The following is a 17,221-nucleotide window of genomic DNA, read 5'->3' on the forward strand; positions in this document are numbered from 1 at the left end:
GCATCTGGTCCCATCACTTCATGGCAAATAGATGGGGAAACAGTGAAAACAGTGGCTGACTTTATTTTTCTGGGCTTCAAAGTCACTGCAGATGGTTATTGCAGCCATGAAATTAAAAGATGCTTACTCCTTGGAAGGAAAGTTATGACCAACCTAGATAGCTTATTAAAAAGCAGAGACATTACTTTGTCAACAAAGGTCCATCTAGTTAAGGCTATGGTTTCTGCAGTGGTCATGTATGGATGTGAGAGTTGGACTATAAAGAAAGCTGAGCACTGAAGAATTGATGTTTTTGAACTGTGGTGTTGGAGAAGACTTTTGAGAGTCCCTTGGACTGCAAGGAGATCCAACCAGTCCATCCTAAAGGAGATCAGTCCTGGGTATTCATTGGAAGGACTGATGTTGAAGCTGAAACTGCAATACTTTGGCCACCTGATACGAAGAGCTGACTCATTGGAAAAGCCCCTGATGCTGGGAAAGATTGAGGGCAGGAGGAGAAGGGGTCGACAGAGGATGAGATGGCTGGATGGCATCACCGACTCAATGGACGTGGGTTTGGGTGGACTCCGGGAGATGGTGATGGACAGGGAGGCCTGGTGTGCTGCGGTTCATGGGGTCGCAAAGAGTCAGACACGACTGAGTGACTGAACTGAGACTGAGTATAGAAATTGGCTCAATTATTGGTTATAAAGGATGAGAATTCCCACAAGCTGGCTTCTGCAAACTAGAGAACTAGGAAAGTCAGAGGTATAATTTAGTCCCAGTCCAAAGGCCTGAATACTATGGGAGTCAATGGTATAACTCCCAGTACGATGCCAAGGGCTTGAGAACTTGGAGACTGCTGGCGTTAAGTCCCAGAGTCTGAAATGCCTGAGAACCAGAAGCTACTATGCCTGCCATCCTAGCTCAGAAAGAGACAATAAGAATTTGCCCTTCTTTCACCTTTTTTCTTCTGTTTGGGCCCTCAGCAGATGGATGATGCCTGCCACATTGGTGAGGGCAGATTTTCTTTATTCAGTCTATTGATTCAAATGCTAATCTCTTTCAGAAATGCTCTCACACACACCCAGAAATATTGTTTTACCAGCTGTCTGGGTATCCTTTAGCCCAATCAAGTTGACACATAAAATCACATATGCCACTGAACTTTTGTTTCAGTTCAGTTTAGTTCAGTTGCTCAGTCGTGTATGACTCTTTGTGACCTCATGGACTGCAGCACGCCAGGCTTCCCTGTCCATCACCAACTCCCAGAGCTTGCTCAAACTCATGTCCATTGAGTCGGTGATGCCATCTAACTATCTCATCCTCTGTCATCCCCTTCTCCTCCTGCCTTCAATCTTTCCCAGCATCAGGGTCTTTTCCAGTGAGTCAGTTATATCCAGTGATGTGCTTGTAAATGTTTAACATCTGGGGAAAATATTTCTTCAGGGGTACCATTTACTGATTTCTGTGGTGTAGGCAAACCCACCATGACTGAGTTCAATCTACTAATACATCATCACCAAATGTGCAGAAATGATGAAAAGCACACACAAAAATAGTATTTCCTACATACAGATACAATAGATATAATATTTTCAAATATGATTTACTGAATTGTCAGTTTATGTAATTTTATTTTTAATTAACATTGATATGTATTCAAATGTGAATTCATATTAATATATTAAAGTTGAAGTTAAATAAAATTAATTTTTACTCCTTTATTAAGAACATTCTTAAGTGAAGGTCATATTTCATTTCCAATACTATGAATGCATCGCTATGAAGAATGCAATGGTTATTGCAGCAGTCAGGTTCCTCTGCCTTGATTTGTGCCAGCAGTCTCACCACCATTGCTTCTGTACTATCAGTGTAAATATCAACACAGTATAAAAGGCAAATAACATCTTAGTATTATTATGAAAATAGTTTTGACCCTTTGGTAACTGAAGGGGTCTCAGGACCACCTCTTACAGGGGTCCATGGGCAACAAACACATTGAAAATTGTTGTTTTATACTGTAGACTCCTGAAGGGAAAAGTGTTATTCGCCCAATCATGTCTGACTCTTTGCAACCCATGGACTGTAGCCTGCCAGATTCCTCGGTCCATGGGATTCTCCAGGCAAGAATACTGGAGCGGGTTGCCATTCCTGTCTCCAGGGGATCTTCCCGACCCAGGTATTGAACCCAGGTCTCCTACACTGCAGGCAGATTCTTTACCATCTTGAGCCACCAGGGAAGCCCAAAGGGAAAAGATTGATGTTAATTTTAAAGAAAAGTTATGTTGCCTGAGTTATATAATTTGAAACTCGTTAATCCAACTACTTCATACAGATTTACAACTCTCCAAACAATTTTTAGTCTTACAGACATTAGGTATGTGTCAGTTAACTTTTGCCTACAGAACACAACTCTTCAGTCAGTTCCTCTCTTTGGCTGACAAAGAAACTATAGAACCTCTCTTCAAAAAACTCATTTAAAAATTGAAGTAAGTAGAATGTTAAAAATTTTATTAAGAAATAGCAAACAATGTTTTGAAGTATAATTTTTAAGCCCTTTAATTCATATGAGTGAGTAGCTATGGAAATACAGCTATGTTGCCATGAATGCCCTTGACACTTTGGCAAAGAATAAGTAAGGTCTATGAGAACATCATGTTTCCCTCATTTATTTGAAACATTTTCAAACTCAAGAAAATACATTTATAAGTCAGAAATAGACATTTTAAAACAAACTGGACCAATATTGGGATTCCTAGGTTGTGCAGTTGTAAAGAATCTGCCTTCCAATGCAGCAGATGCAAGAGATGCAACAAACATGGGCTCGATCCCTGGATGGAGAAGATCCCCTGGAGGAGGAAATGGCCTCTCAGTCCAATATTCATGCCTGGGAAATCCCATGGATAAAGGGGCCTGGTGGCCTACAGTCCATGGGGTCACAAAAGAATCGGATACAACAAAGTGATTGAGCACACATGCACAGGCCTAATGTTTCCACATCGTTGCTTTTATTTTAAAATTAAATGTGACCCGTGAGAGTGATTCCTATAAATGCTTTTTTCTCCTGTAGATCATATTTTAAACGTATAACCTCTCTGGCATCCTTTGAGACTTTACATATTGCTTACATATATGAATTATTTTGCAACAGTCCTAAATAGGAAATGACTAAGAGTCTATGGAAAAACCACAGCCATGAATCCATGGTATGTACACCGAATCATCCAAATTGTAGGGTTTCTATTTTCTTAGATGCTGTTGTCTTCAATCAGATGCCTGCCATCACCCAGATTCCTTCATAGAGATATTTGTTTCTTTATACCAGCTTTGACTATCTAATGTCCTTTCATTTCACCCTCCAGGACTCTCTTAAACATTTCTTGCAGGGCAGGTCTAGTGATAATCAACTTCCTCAGCTTTGTTTATCTGTGAATGTCTTAATTTCTCTCACACTCCTGAATTACAGTTTTGTCAGATAAAGGATTCTCCATTGACAGGTATTTTCTTTTAGCACTTTAAATATATTGGCCCACTGCTTTTTGGCCTGTAAAATTTCTGATGAAAATTCTGCTGATATTTTTTTGAGGATCTTTTGTACATGAAAAGTCACTTCTCTTTTGCTGCTTTTAAGATTCTCTACTTTTGACAGTAAATTAACTTTTAAATTGATTAAAAATAAGAAAAATTCTTTTATATTTAATTTTTACAATTTCCCTCACTTTTTTCTTTGTGTAGATCTCATCTCTATCTTGTTTCTTCTGTCTAAAAAATCTTTGTTGTTGTTCAGTCACTCAGTTGTGTCCAGCTCTTTGCGATACCATGGACAGCAGCACGTCAGGCTTCCCTGTCCTTGACCATCTCCTGGAGTTTGCTCAAACTCATGTCCGTTGAGTCAGTGATGCCATCCAACCATCTCATCCTCTGTCATCCCCTTCTTCTCCTGCCTTGAATCTTTCCCAGCATCAGGGTCTTTTCCAATGGGTCGGCTCTTCTCATCAGGTGGTGAAAGTATTGGAGCTTCAACTTCAGTATCAGTCCTTCCAATGAATATTTAGGGTTGATTTCCTTTAAGATTGACTGGTTTGATCTTGCTTGCCAAGGGACTCTCAAGTCTTCTCCAGCAACATAGTTTGAAGGCATCAATTCCTTGGCACTCAGCCTTTTTTATTGTCCAGCTCTCACATCCGTATACCATACGGATATAGCTTTGACTAGATGGACCTTTGTTGGCAAAGTAATGTCTCTGCTTTTAGGTTTGTCATTACCTTTCTTCTAAGGAGCAAGCATCTTTAATTTCATGACTGCAATCACCGTCCACAGTGATTTTGGAGCCCAAGAAAATAAAGTCTGTCACAATTTCTATTGTTTCCCCATCTATTTATCATGAAGTGATGGGACTGGATGCCATGATCTTCATTTTTTGAAGTTTTTCCTTTATGATCAGCTTTGTTTTTCTGGAAAAATCTTTACTTTCATTTTCTGGTAGATATTATTGCTGTATATGGAATTCTGAGTTGATAATTTTTGTTTAGCATTCTAAAGATGTCATTTCCATTGTCTTCAGGCTTGTATAGTTTCTGATGAGAAATCTAGCAAAACTCTATTTGTTCCTTGGTATATGATTTTTCTTTTTCCTCTGCTCTCATGATTTTCTGTTTATATTTGATTTGAAACAATGTAACTATCATGTATTTAGGTGTGCTTTTACATTTTTAACATAAATGTAATTTATACTGCTGAGATTCTCTGGGATTACTGGATCTACATTTCATTAATTTTCAAAAGTCCTTGGCCATTTTCCTTTACCTTCTTCTACCTCATTTCTCTTTCTTCTACTTTTGGAACTCCAGTTACTTGCATGTTATACTGCTAGTATGTTTCATAGCTCTTGGAGGCTCTATTCTCCCTACTTCTCCACCCCTCATCTTTTTTTTTTTCTTTTGGTGTTTCTGTTTGGAACATTTCTACTAATGTGTTGACAAATTCATATATTTTTTTAATTCAATTCTAGTCTGCTAATGAACTTGTCAAAGCACTGCTAATGAACTTAACTTCTGATATTGTACTTTTCCTAGCATTTCTACTAATCTATTTTTAAACTTATATCTCTGAAAGTCCCCATTTCTTTATGCATGTTGTCAACTTTTACATTTTTATTTTATTAATCACAGTTATTAACATCTTTTTGTGTGTGTGTTCCAATATCTGAGTCATCTCTGAATATGGTTTTATCTCTTGATGAAAGTTGGTTTCTTTCCCTAGCTTTTTTGTGTGTCTCAGACTAAACATCATAGGAGAAGGTGATGGCATCCCACTCCAGTACTCTTGCCTGGAGAATCCCAGGGACGGGGGAGCCTGGTAGACTGCAGTCCATGGGGTCGCGAAGAGTCGGACACAACTGAGCAACTTCACTTTCACTTTTCACTTTCATGCATTGGAGAAGGAAATGGCAACCCACTCCAGTGTTCTTGCCTGGAGAATCCCAGGGACGGGGGAGCCTGTTGGGTTGCCGTCTATGGGGTCACACAGAGTCGGTCACAACTGAAGCAACTTAACAGCAGCAGCAGCAGCAGCATACAGTATAGAACAGAAAAGAATAAGGTAGATACAGCTTATGCCCAGATATGGGTACATCTCTCTTTATATCAGACAGTTAATATGTGGGTGTTTCATAGAAAAGGATATGTTCTTTGCCTTGAGTTCCTGAGATGGGGCTTCTAAACCCTTGAAATTTCCCAGAAGACAGGAGTGTGTTTATTATTTGTGGTGGGTGTAAAGGGACTAAGGTGTTAAGGCTTTGAGCCATATATCAGCTTGACTTCCTGACCATTGGAGAGGTGAAGGGCTGAAGATTGATTTAAATCACATGGCAAATAGTACAATTAATCATGCTTATGTAATGAAACTCCAGTGAAAACTCTGAACATTAAGGCTCAGTTGAACATCCTGATTGGTGAGCACTTCAGTGTGCTATGGAGAGAGGGTAATGCATCCTGATTCCATGGGGAGAGGGCATGGAAGCTCTATGTTTGAGATCCTCCAAACTCTTGCCCAACAAATTCTTTACTTGGCTGAATCTTATTTGTATCATTACAGCAAAACTATTCAAAAGTATAAAATTTCCTGAGTTCTCTGGTTTGTTCTAGTGAATTATGAAACCTGATAGGTTTGCATCAACTCCCAAATTTGTGGTCAGTTGATCAGAAGTGTGGGCAGCCTGGGTACACCTGAATTTATGGCATCTGAAGTGAGGGAAGTTTTGTTGGGGATGACCTCAACTTGTGGAGTTTGAATTAATTCCAGTGGATAGCATTATGTGCCTAAATAACTTCTTGGCACAAATGGCCAAAAAATACATGAAAATGTGCTCAATATCAATAACCATCAGGGAAATGCAAATCAAAAGTACAATGAGATAACACCTCATACCTGTTAAGATGGCTTTTGTATTAAAGAAAAAAGACAATGAGGTAACAAGTTTTGAGAAAATATGGAGAAAAGGAAACCTTTGTACATAGTTGGAATGTGAATTCATTTAACCATTATGGAAAATAGTATAGAGATTCCTCAGCACTCCCATTACCCAAATAGAACTACCATGTAACTCAGAAATTCCCATTTTGGGTATATATCTGAAGAAAATGAAATCAGTATCTCAGAGACATCATTGCAGCATTATTCATAATCATCAACAGGTTGTAAAAAAACCTAGGTGTTAATGGATGAATGGATAAAGAAGATGTGAGAAAATATAAATATGGTATTATTTGGTCACAAGAAGGGAGGAAATCCTGCATTTGTGACAACAAAGATGAACCTGGAGGATACTGTGCTAAGTGAAATAAGCCAGAGAGAGAAAAACTGTATGATTTTACTTGTATGTGGAATCAAAAAAAAAAAAAAAAGTCACACTCAGAAGGTAGAATGGTGGTTACCAAGGCCTAGAAGGTGAGAGAAATAGTGAGATGCTGGTCAACGCAAACAAACTTTCAGTTATAAGGTGAATAAAATCTTTAAAATTTAATCATTATAATAGCAATCATGCCTTTGGATTCTATTTTGTCATAATTTGAAAATGACTTAAACAGATATGAATATTCCTAAAATGAAAAACAGGATGCAGAATAGCTTTTCTATGGAATTTCTATTAACTAGCAGAAATTTCTATTTCTAGACACTCACTCTATGTTTATAAAAATAAATGTTATGTTTTGGGTCTCTATTTGTATTATACCCACTCTAGTACTCTATTCTGTATAGAAAATGAGCTATGATGTGAGCAAGACATCCAATAAAGTTGTTGCTGTTCAGTTGCTCCGTCATGTCCAACTCCTTGTGACCCCGTGGACTGCAGCACACCAGGCTTCCCTGAGTTTGCTTAAACTCATGTCCATCGAGTCAGTGATGCCATTCAACCATCTCATCCTCTGTCACCCCTTCTTCTCCTGCCCTCAGTCTTTCCCAGCATCAGGGTCTTTTCTAATGAGTAGGCTCTTTGTATCAGGTGACCAAAGTATTAGAGCTTCAGCTTCAGCATCAGTCTTTCCAGTGAATATTCAGGGTTGATTTCCTTAAGGATTGACTGGTTTGATCTTGCTCTCCAAGGGACTCTCAAGTCTTCTCCAGCAACACAGTTCAAAGGCATCGATTCTTTGGTGCTCAGCTTTTTTTATTGTCCAATTCTCACTCCATATATGACTACTGGAAAAACCATACCTTTGACTATGGAAAGTCAGCATATATACTTTGTCAGCAAAGTAATGTCTCTGTTTTTTAGTACACTGTTTAGGTTTCTCATAGGTTTTCTTCCAAGGAGCATACATGTTTTATTTCACAGTTGCAGTCACCATCCACAGTGATTTTGGAGCTCAAGAAAAGAAAGTCTGCCACTCACTGTTTCCATTTTCCCCCCATCTATTTGCCATGAAGTGATGGGACTGGATGCCATGATCTTAGGTTTTTGAATGTTGAGTTTTAAGCTAACTTTTTCACTCTGTTGTTTTACCTTCATCAAGAGGCTCTTTAGTTCCTCTTTGCTTTCTGCCATTTGGGTGGTATCATCTGCATATCTGAGGCTATTGATATTTCTCCCCTCAATCTTGATTCCAGCTTCTGATTCATCTAGCCCGGCATTTCTCATGATGTATTCTGCATAGAAGTTAAATAAGTAGGGTGACATTATATAGCCTTGACATACTTCTTTCCCAATTTTGAACCCAGTCTATTGTTCCATGTCTGGTTTAAATTGTTGCTTCTGAACCTGCATACAGATTCCTCAGGAGGCAGTTAAGGTGGTCTGATAGTCCCATCTCTAAGAATTTTCCACAGTTTGTTGTAATCCACACATACAGTCAAAGGCTTTAGAGTAGGTCAAGGAAGATTTTTTTTTTTTCTCTTGCTTTTCTATGATCCAACCAGTCCATCCTAAAGGAAATCAGTCCTCAATATTCATTGGAAGAACTGATGCTGAAGCTGAGACTCCAATACTTTGGCCACCTGATGCAAAGAACTGACTCATCGGAAAAGACCCTGATGCTGGGAAAGATTGAAGGCGGGAGGAGAAGGGGACAACAGAGGATGAAATGGTTGGATGGCATCACCGACTTGATGGACATGTGTTTGAGTAAGCTCTGGGATTTGGTGATGGACAGGCAAGCCTGGCATGCTGCAGTCCATAGGGTCACAAGGAGTCGGACATGACTGAACAACTGAAATGAACTCAACTGAACTGAACAGATGTTGGCAATTTGATCTCTGGTTCCTCTGCCTTTTCTAAATCCAGCTGGTACATCTGGAAGTTCTTGGTTCACATACTGTTGAAGACTACGTTGAAGGATTTTGAGCATTACCTTGCTAGTTTGTGAAATTAGCACAACTGTATGGTAGTCTGAACACTCTTTGGCACTGCCCTTCTTTGTGATTGGAATGAAAACAGACCTTTTCTAGCCCTGTGGCCATTGCTGAGTTTTCCAATTTGGCTGGCATACTGAGTGCAACACTTTAACATCATCTTTTAGGATTTGAAATAGCTCAGCTGGAATTCCATCACCTCCACTAGTTTTGTTTGTAGTAATGCTTTCTAAGGCCCACTTGACTTCACATTCCAGGATATCTGACTCTAAGCAAGTGACCACACAACCATGGTTTTCCGGGTGTTTAAGACCTTTTTTTTTTTTTTTTTTTAAAGACCATTTTTGTACAGTTCTTCTGTGTATTCTTGCCACCTCTTTCACTCTCTTCTGCTTCTATTAGGTCCTTAGCATTTCTGTCCTTTATTGTGCCCATCTTTGCATGAAATGTTCCCTTGGTAGCTCTTAATTTTCTTTAAGAGATCTCTAGTCTTTCCCATTCTATTGTTTTCCTCTATTTCTTTGCACTGTTCACTTAATTTCTTCTCTCTCCTTGCTATTCTTTGGAACTCTTTATTCAGTTGGGTATATCTTTCCCTTTTTCCTTTGCCTTTCACTTTTCTTCTTTTCTCAGCTATTTTAAGGCCTCCTCAGACAACCATTTTGCCTTCTTGCATTTTCTTGGGGATGGTTTTGGCCACCACTTCCTGTACAATGTTACGAACCTCTGTCCATAGTTCTTCAGGCATTCTATCAGATCTAATCCCTTGAATTTATTTGTTACGTCCACTGTATAATAATAAGGGATTTGATTTAGGTCATACCTGAATGCCCTAGTGGTTTTCCTTACTTTCTTCAATTTAAGTCTGAATTTCACAATAAGGAGCCAATAAAGTTAGATTGTGACAAATGTTGATGATCAAATAATTGACAGTATCACTTTTTAAAATGTCTTATTTTCCATTTATCTGAGTAATACTGAACTAGTTTTGTTATAGTAAACATAGCGTTTTAAGTCAGAAAGTGAGACAGCCTTAAGTCAGAAATTAAAAGAAAAAAATGAATTATACTGCAGTGTTGCAGGGAGGCTAAGTTAAACTTCAGGAGTTTAGCCGGGTCTGGCTTTTCATTTCCAATGTACTATAGGCTTCAAGTGCCTGTATTTTTTAGCTGCTGTTACCTTATGCTTATAGTAGGGTCTGAAAAGCTAAGTTTTTTCTATGTTCCTGCTTTACTTCCATCTTCAAGCATCCCTGTTTGCCTTTGCCACAGGGTGGGGTGGGGGAGTGCGGGGAAGGGGTGTCTCTACATGCTTCCCTACCCCAGTGGTTAATACTGCTGCTTATTGCTTGGTGCTAGGCTAGTTGTTGAGACTTGGGTGGTCTTCCTAAATTTTAGGCCAAGTTTCTTCTTCCTGGGGTTGGAGATAGGGCTTTCTTATGCCATGGTAGTCAAACTGCTTCATATCTGTGGTTGATTTTTAGCAGGAGTTTGCTCCTTTTCATTAGCTTACCAGACATCTGCTTTGTGTGGATGTAGGATTTCTGGGCCCAATGTCATTTTCTGCCTCCCTCCCAGAAGATAGGGTTTTTATTTCCATACTTCCCTTAGTAACACTGGACTCACCTGTATCATGGTAGACTATTTCCTATCACCCCATCCCCAGCACGGATACCTAGGTTTTCTGTTTCTTCCTTAGATGCAATGGAATTTTGTCTGAGCCTTAGATGTAAGAGGGCTTGCTGCCCCTGCTTTAGCAGCCTAAGACCTTTAAGAAAAGGGTCTGGGAAAGCAGGTGAGGCTTTGGGCATGTCACCCAATAGCAGCCTGTCATCTCCTGTTTGCCTATGACACAAAGGTATCTCTTCAGGTCTCCTGCCCTGCTCCCAAACTTTCTTGTATTTGGTAGAGCTCTAACTTCTAAAGTTCCTAGATATTCTGACATGCAACTCGTACTTCACCTTTAAGAATCTGTTAAAATTTTAGTTTTGTCCAGCCACTTTTGTCTCTTGTGCTCTCAAAGATAAAATGGTTTATTTCATAGATACTGAGTCCCATTGATTTATCTTGAGGCCTCAACTATCTGATAGGCTCAAGAAAAATGATTTTCATAGATTACTTTGCAATTTTTTGTTGTTAAGATGGAAGAAATGTTCTCATGGAACTTTTTATATTCTAAGTGAAATCAGAACTCTCATCTGCTTATTGTTACAAATGAATTTTACTCATTTTCTAAATTATGAATAAAAGTTACATTAGATTTTTGACTAGAATTTTACTAAACTTCAGAGGGATTTACATTATAGTACTGGTATTTCTACTCATTTATAGAAAAAGCACACTCCAGGTTCCTTATGATATGGAGTCAATGATTTAATTGATTTTAACGTAAATTCTGTATTATCAAAACACAAATAGAGGTGGCTTTTGGTATTAAAACACAGAGATAATAGCAAAATTTAAAATTATTAGGCTAGAACCTAATAATCATGTAGACATTAAGAATCATAGCAGAAATTAAACACTATTTTAGTTTTGAGACTCCTAGGAGACAAGACCAAAGTGGAAATAGTAAGTTATATTGTTCTCTTAGTTTAATAGAAAGAATGCAGTTTTATTAGCAGAAATTTTTCTGGCATTGAATCCCAAGTGGACTTTTTAAATGTAGTTACTTTTAGAAATTACATTTAAATGTAGTTACTTTTAGAAATGGCTTCCCTGGTGGCTCAGAGGATAAAGCGTCTGCCTGCAATGCAGGAGACCCGGGTTGGATCCCTGGGTTGGGAAGATCCCCTGGAGAAGGAAATGGCAACCCACTCCAGTATTCTTGCCTAGAGAATCCCATGGACAGAGGAGCCTGGCGTGCTACAGTCCATGGGGTCACAAAGAGTCAGACACGACTGAGAGACTTCACATACACTTTTAGAAATAAGAAGAAAGAAGCTGAATTCAAACACTGGTAGAAAATAGTTAATTGTTTTTCTATTGACCATTTCTTTCTCTCAGCTTAATAAATTCCAAGAGTACGTTTCCTGTGAGTGCATGCACATTTGCTAAGTCATGTCTGCTTCTTTGAGATCCCATGGACTACAGCCCTCTAAGCTCCTCTGTTAATGGGATTTTCCAGGCAAGAAAAGTGGAGTGGGTTGCCATTTCCTCCTCTAGGGGATCTTCCTGACCCAGGGATTGAACCTGTGCCTCCAGTGTCTCCTATATTGCAGGCAGATTCTTCACCACTGCACTATCTGGGAAGCCTATTTAATAGAAAAATCAATAAATGTGAAAAGTTGAAGTAAACCTGACAAGTTTTTCAGAACAATTGTTGAAAATATTTATTGAGAAAACACCTTTAGTTGGAAAAAACAGAAACAAAAAAAGAAATATCACATTTCAAATATATATTAATAACAGAATACAATGCTGAGTTTAGTTTCATAATAAAAGCCATACCAATTTGTATGTGTGACCAAGGATGGAGGTGTGGAAAAAGAATTGAAATTGAGGTAGAAAATAACTCTTTGCCTATTTCCTTCAAGTCCTGTTTGAGAAGAACCTCTGGAAAGCCATGAGTTGAGGATAACACTAGTCTACTAGCATGTAAGAGGTAGAACCAATATAATCTCTTTAAATATAGATATATCATTCCTCCAGGTAACTCTTTTAAGGTGGTTTTGTTCCACCAATGAATAAAGTTCCTAATTCTACACTAAGTTCATCCTTTGGGATGTCAATATCATCTCCTGCTTCTTCCCCAAGCTTCTTCCACCAGGGTGCTTGTATATGTTTCAGGGTGGTAAGATGGGCCTGCTTGGCTTTGGCTGCCACAGGCCTGGATCTACTCAGGAAGAGTTCAGGATCTTTTCCTTCTGCCTCCTTCAGACTTGGTGCTTCTGTAGTAACAAAAAATGTAACAGGTGAGTGGAAGAGTTCTGTACCAACAAAGGGAAACTCAGAAACTGCAGAGCTGGAACTCTACAACAGCAGCAGAAACTAGATTCTAACTCTGAGTCTATTCTTGCCAGCTGTAGTTGGCATGTGACTATTCACAAGATGTAGCCCATCCTTCTGTGTTTATAGGGAAAGAATAAAGAGGTAGATTTTTTTAGATGGTTTATTTAAGAGTAGGAACTTAAAAACAAATAGCAGAATTCTTACAGATGAGAGGCTCAGTTCTAGACACCCATCCATTCAAAAATACAGAATTTACAAGTAAATGGCACTGAACAGAGGATCCTGACCCTTTCTGCTCCACAAGTAATAAAAGTGTTTCAGAACTTGTCTGAAACACTGGCTTCATGGATGGGATCTCTCATTTAATGCACCAGCAGTTGTGAGAAGCAGGTGAATTAATTTTTGTGAAAACAATTCATTAAAAATATAAAATGGCACCATAAAATACTGTCATTATCTACTTTTAAAGTAGGCTTAAGAAGCTTTTCTTACTCTATAACAGAGTCTGGCTAGTAGGGCTCAGCATCTTTGAAATTAATAACTTTGTCTGAGTTGGTACATATGAATGATAGAAAGGCTGAGGGGAAGCAGTCAGGAAGGTTACGGGATATGCATGAGTTGAAAACATTGTGTGCTGATATGATCCAGAAGTAGAAATATAGGAAATGGGCTAATAGACCACTAAATGCTACTTTCCTTCTGAAGATTATGGCTGTCACCAAAATCTTGCATAGGGTGTTCAAAAATGGAATGAGCACATACTCATCAACTGTTCAATGTTGGTGCTGATCTGAGCCATCAGTGCCTCCCTGTGCTGTTGAGATCTCTCTTCTAGAGCCCTGCCCATGAAGTAGCGTTGCAGTCGTTCTTGTGCTTGGGAATGGAGCTCCCTGCTGGTCACATCTGATATCTGAGAGCCCTGGGAACAAAGGACAGAAGAAAATTGTCACACAAAGGACACATGTATCAAAGTATGTTTCACTTTCAGTAGTTGCTGCATGTGGGTTCAGTTAAAAGCAGATTTCATTGAACATGCAAGTGGGCAAGATTCTTTTTGATATACTCCTACACCTCACTTCTTCACACAGTGTAATATTCTGGGAGAAGAGGTAAGATTGAGGAATCACAGTGACAATTACAAATAGTTTGGTAAAGACACTGGCCTGGAGGAGTAACAGGACCAATCCCTTTGTTCTGAACCCCACCTGAGAAACTGCCTTACTTCTTATCTTATTCCTTCTCTCAAACTTACCTAAGCCATAATATAGCTTCTAATTTCACAGAACAAGGGACAGAATCATTCAAAGGATCATATTCTTCTGGCTAGTTAGCTACTTTAAAGGGAACTGACCTAATTATTAATATTTAGAACACGGATGACATAGCCTCAACACTGAAACTGATAAAGTTTCTAACACTACAGTTTTCTCAGGTATTCCAGTTCCTGGATCATGGATGCTGCCTTGTTCTAACCAACATCTTACTTGTCAGGCACAGAGTAACAGCTGTACTAGAGCATGGCTAAAGCAGTAGTTCTTTTTTAAATAGAAGAATGCATCAGAATCATGCACAGTGCATTAATAAAAAATAGAGATTAAAGCCCTAAACAATAAGGGCTAAAATTACAAAACTCTTAGAAGACAAGATAGAGGAAAAGCTTTATGATATTAGATTTGGCAATGATTTCTTTAATATGACACTGTGAAGGTATAGACAACAACAAAAATTAGACAAATTGTACTTCATCAAAATGAGAAAGTTTTGTGCATCAAAGGACACTATCAATAGAGTAAAAAGGCAGCCCACAGAATGGAAGAAAATATCTGCAAATCATATATCTGATAAGGAATTAATATCCAGAATATACAGAGAATTCCTAAAACTCAACACTAAAAAAAAAAAAAAAAAAACCTGATTAAAAATGGGTAAAGGACTTCAATGGAAATTTCTCTAAAAAAGGATATACAAATAAGCAATAAACACAAAAGAGATGTTAAAAATCACTAATTATTAGAGAATGTAAATAAACCCAAATCACAATACCACTTCACGTTCATTAGGATGTGAAAATAATTAATGTTGATAAGGATGTACCAACAGTCTTGCTGATGCAGTATGGAAAACCACTAAGTTGAAGTGAAGTGTCCTTTACTATTGACTTTACCTTTATGGTCCACGCAATTATAAGACTCCAAAGCCATAGTAAAGTCAAGGTAATGCCATGGTAAGGCTATAATAAAGCCATTACATTACCTTATGCCAATAATAAATGTACACATACAACTGAGACGCTTATTTGTTGGTGAGTATCACACACTGCAAAAATGTAACACAAAAGCCTACACACTGGATGTCTTCTGATATAGTCATCCACTTGTTGTTTCAGTTCAATTCTGCGTGCATCAGTGAGTTCTCTGAGTCCAGGCCAAGGAGCAAATAGCTTCTTTTTCTTACGGCATTTTGCTAGGAATTTAAGAGTCTGGGGGGGTGGAAAAAAAAACAAAAACTTGTGATTTTTCTTCCCTGACTGATAGAACTATTTTCTTTCTACAACAATATATAGTAGGGACAACACTGTAATAGTTGTTAACTCATAGTGTGTATAGAGGGAGAGATGACAGATGTGACAGAGGACAATAACTTTTTAATCTTTTGTAGTGTTTTAATATTTTATAAGGATATATTCATGTATTATTTTTACAGAAGGCAATAAACAGAAATAAACAGGGAACCAGCTCTGAGTTCTAGTCTAAGTTCTAGTCCCTTATAAACCTGTTTGATTTTGGGCAAGTCACTCAATCTCCATAAGACAGGTTCTATGTCTACAGAAAACAAGGACCCCCAATTCTACTTAGCCAAAAGATAGTAAAGATCAAGGAGACACTGTATTAGAAAAAGTTTGGTAAACAAATGTGCTTCCTTTTGTTCTTCAGAATGAACTCCAGATAAGAAATCTTGTAACAGGCAAGATTTGGAGACAAATTATTTTGTCCAATTTTTTTCACTCTTCTCCTTTGTTCTATGTTCACATTATTAAAGGCAAAAGTTGGAAAATTATGGCCCACAGATCAAATCCAGCTGCTATCTGTTTTTGAGTAGGTGGAGAAGAATGATTTTTTTACATTTTGAAAGTGAAGTGCAAGTGTTAGTTGCTCAGTTGTGTCCGATTCTTTGCGATCCCATAGACTGTAGCCTGCCAGGCTCCTCTGTCCATGGAATTCTCCAGGCAAGAATACTGGAATGGGTACCTATTCCCTTCTCCAGGGGATCTTTCTGACCCAGGGATCGAACCAAGGTCGCCTGCACTGCAGGCAGATTCTTTACTGTTTGAGTCACCAGAGAAGCCCTTTTACATTTTATATGATTATGAAGTTCAAAAGGAAAAGAATTATTTTATGACATGTGAAAATTAAGGGAAATTCAAAATTCAGTGTCTACAAATGTTTACTGAAACACAATCAAGCTCATTTGTTTCCATCCTGTCAATTTCTTTTGTGCTTCAACTATAGAGCTGAAGAGCTGCAAGAAAACTGCATGACCTGCAACCTAATATATTTTACAATTTGATGTTTTCCAAAAATTTGTTGATGTAACTCTATTGTTTAAAGTATCAGTTTTAGAAGAACTGTTAAAAATTTACAGCTCTCTGCCCAGTTATCCTGTCCTCTCTGCTCAAAGACATCAACTTTAGTTTTTGTTTTTTTTTAAACTTTACAATATTGTATTGATTCTGCCATATATCGAAATGAATCCGCCACAGGCATACATGTGTTCCCCATCCTGAACCCTCCTCCCTCCTCCCTCCCCATACCATCCCTCTGGGTCGTCCCAGTGCACCAGCCCCAAGCATCCAGTATTGTGCATCGAATCTGGACTGGCGACTCGTTTCATATATATTATACATATTTCAATGGCATTCTCCCAAATCATCCCACCCTCTCCCTCTCCCACAGAGTCCAAAAGACTGTTCTATACATCAGTGTCTCTTTTGCTGTCTCATATACAGGGTTATCGTTACCATCTTTCTAAATTCCACATATATGCGTTAGTATACTGTATTGGTGTTTTTCTTTCTGGCTTACTTCACTCTGTATAATAGGCTCCAGTTTCATCCACCTCATTAGAACTGATTCAAATGTATTCTTTTTAATGGCTGAGTAATACTCCATTGTGTATATGTACCACAGCTTTCTTATCCATTCGTCTGCTGATGGACATCTAGGTTGCTTCCATGTCCTGGCTATTATAAACAGTGCTGCGATGAACACTGGGGTACACGTATCTCTTTCAATTCTGGTTCCTCGGTGTGTATGCCCAGCAGTGGGATTGCTGGGTCATAAGGCAGTTCTATTTCCAGTTTTTTAAGGAATCTCCACACTGTTCTCCATAGTGGCTGTACTAGTTTGCATTCCCACCAACAGTGTAAGAGGGTTCCCTTT

At 38.5% G+C, this 17,221-nt stretch overlaps 1 protein-coding gene across 3 annotated transcripts in view; it reads right to left on the reverse strand.

Annotated features, from left to right (window-relative positions):
- Positions 1 to 12,137: 12,137 nt before the first annotated feature.
- The window catches only part of IQCB1 (IQ motif containing B1), a 45,869-nt gene continuing 40,785 nt past the window's right edge, over positions 12,138 to 17,221 (reverse strand). For 2 of the 3 annotated variants that reach the window (XM_010845410.1, XM_010845409.1), the window contains exons 13-15: positions 15,130 to 15,261; positions 13,545 to 13,701; positions 12,138 to 12,721 (exon numbers count right to left, since the gene is read on the reverse strand). In XM_010845410.1, the coding sequence (XP_010843712.1) occupies positions 12,492 to 12,721; positions 13,545 to 13,701; positions 15,130 to 15,261 (519 nt within the window). In that variant the 3' untranslated portion in view covers positions 12,138 to 12,491. Of the gene's footprint in view, positions 12,722 to 13,544; positions 13,702 to 15,125; positions 15,262 to 17,221 lie in introns of all 3 variants that reach the window. The other variant, XM_010845411.1, reaches the window with a different exon arrangement.

The sequence above is a fragment of the Bison bison genome, unplaced genomic scaffold, assembly GCF_000754665.1.
Source record: "Bison bison bison isolate TAMUID 2011002044 unplaced genomic scaffold, Bison_UMD1.0 scf7180017864215, whole genome shotgun sequence".
Lineage (NCBI taxonomy): Eukaryota > Metazoa > Chordata > Mammalia > Artiodactyla > Bovidae > Bison > Bison bison.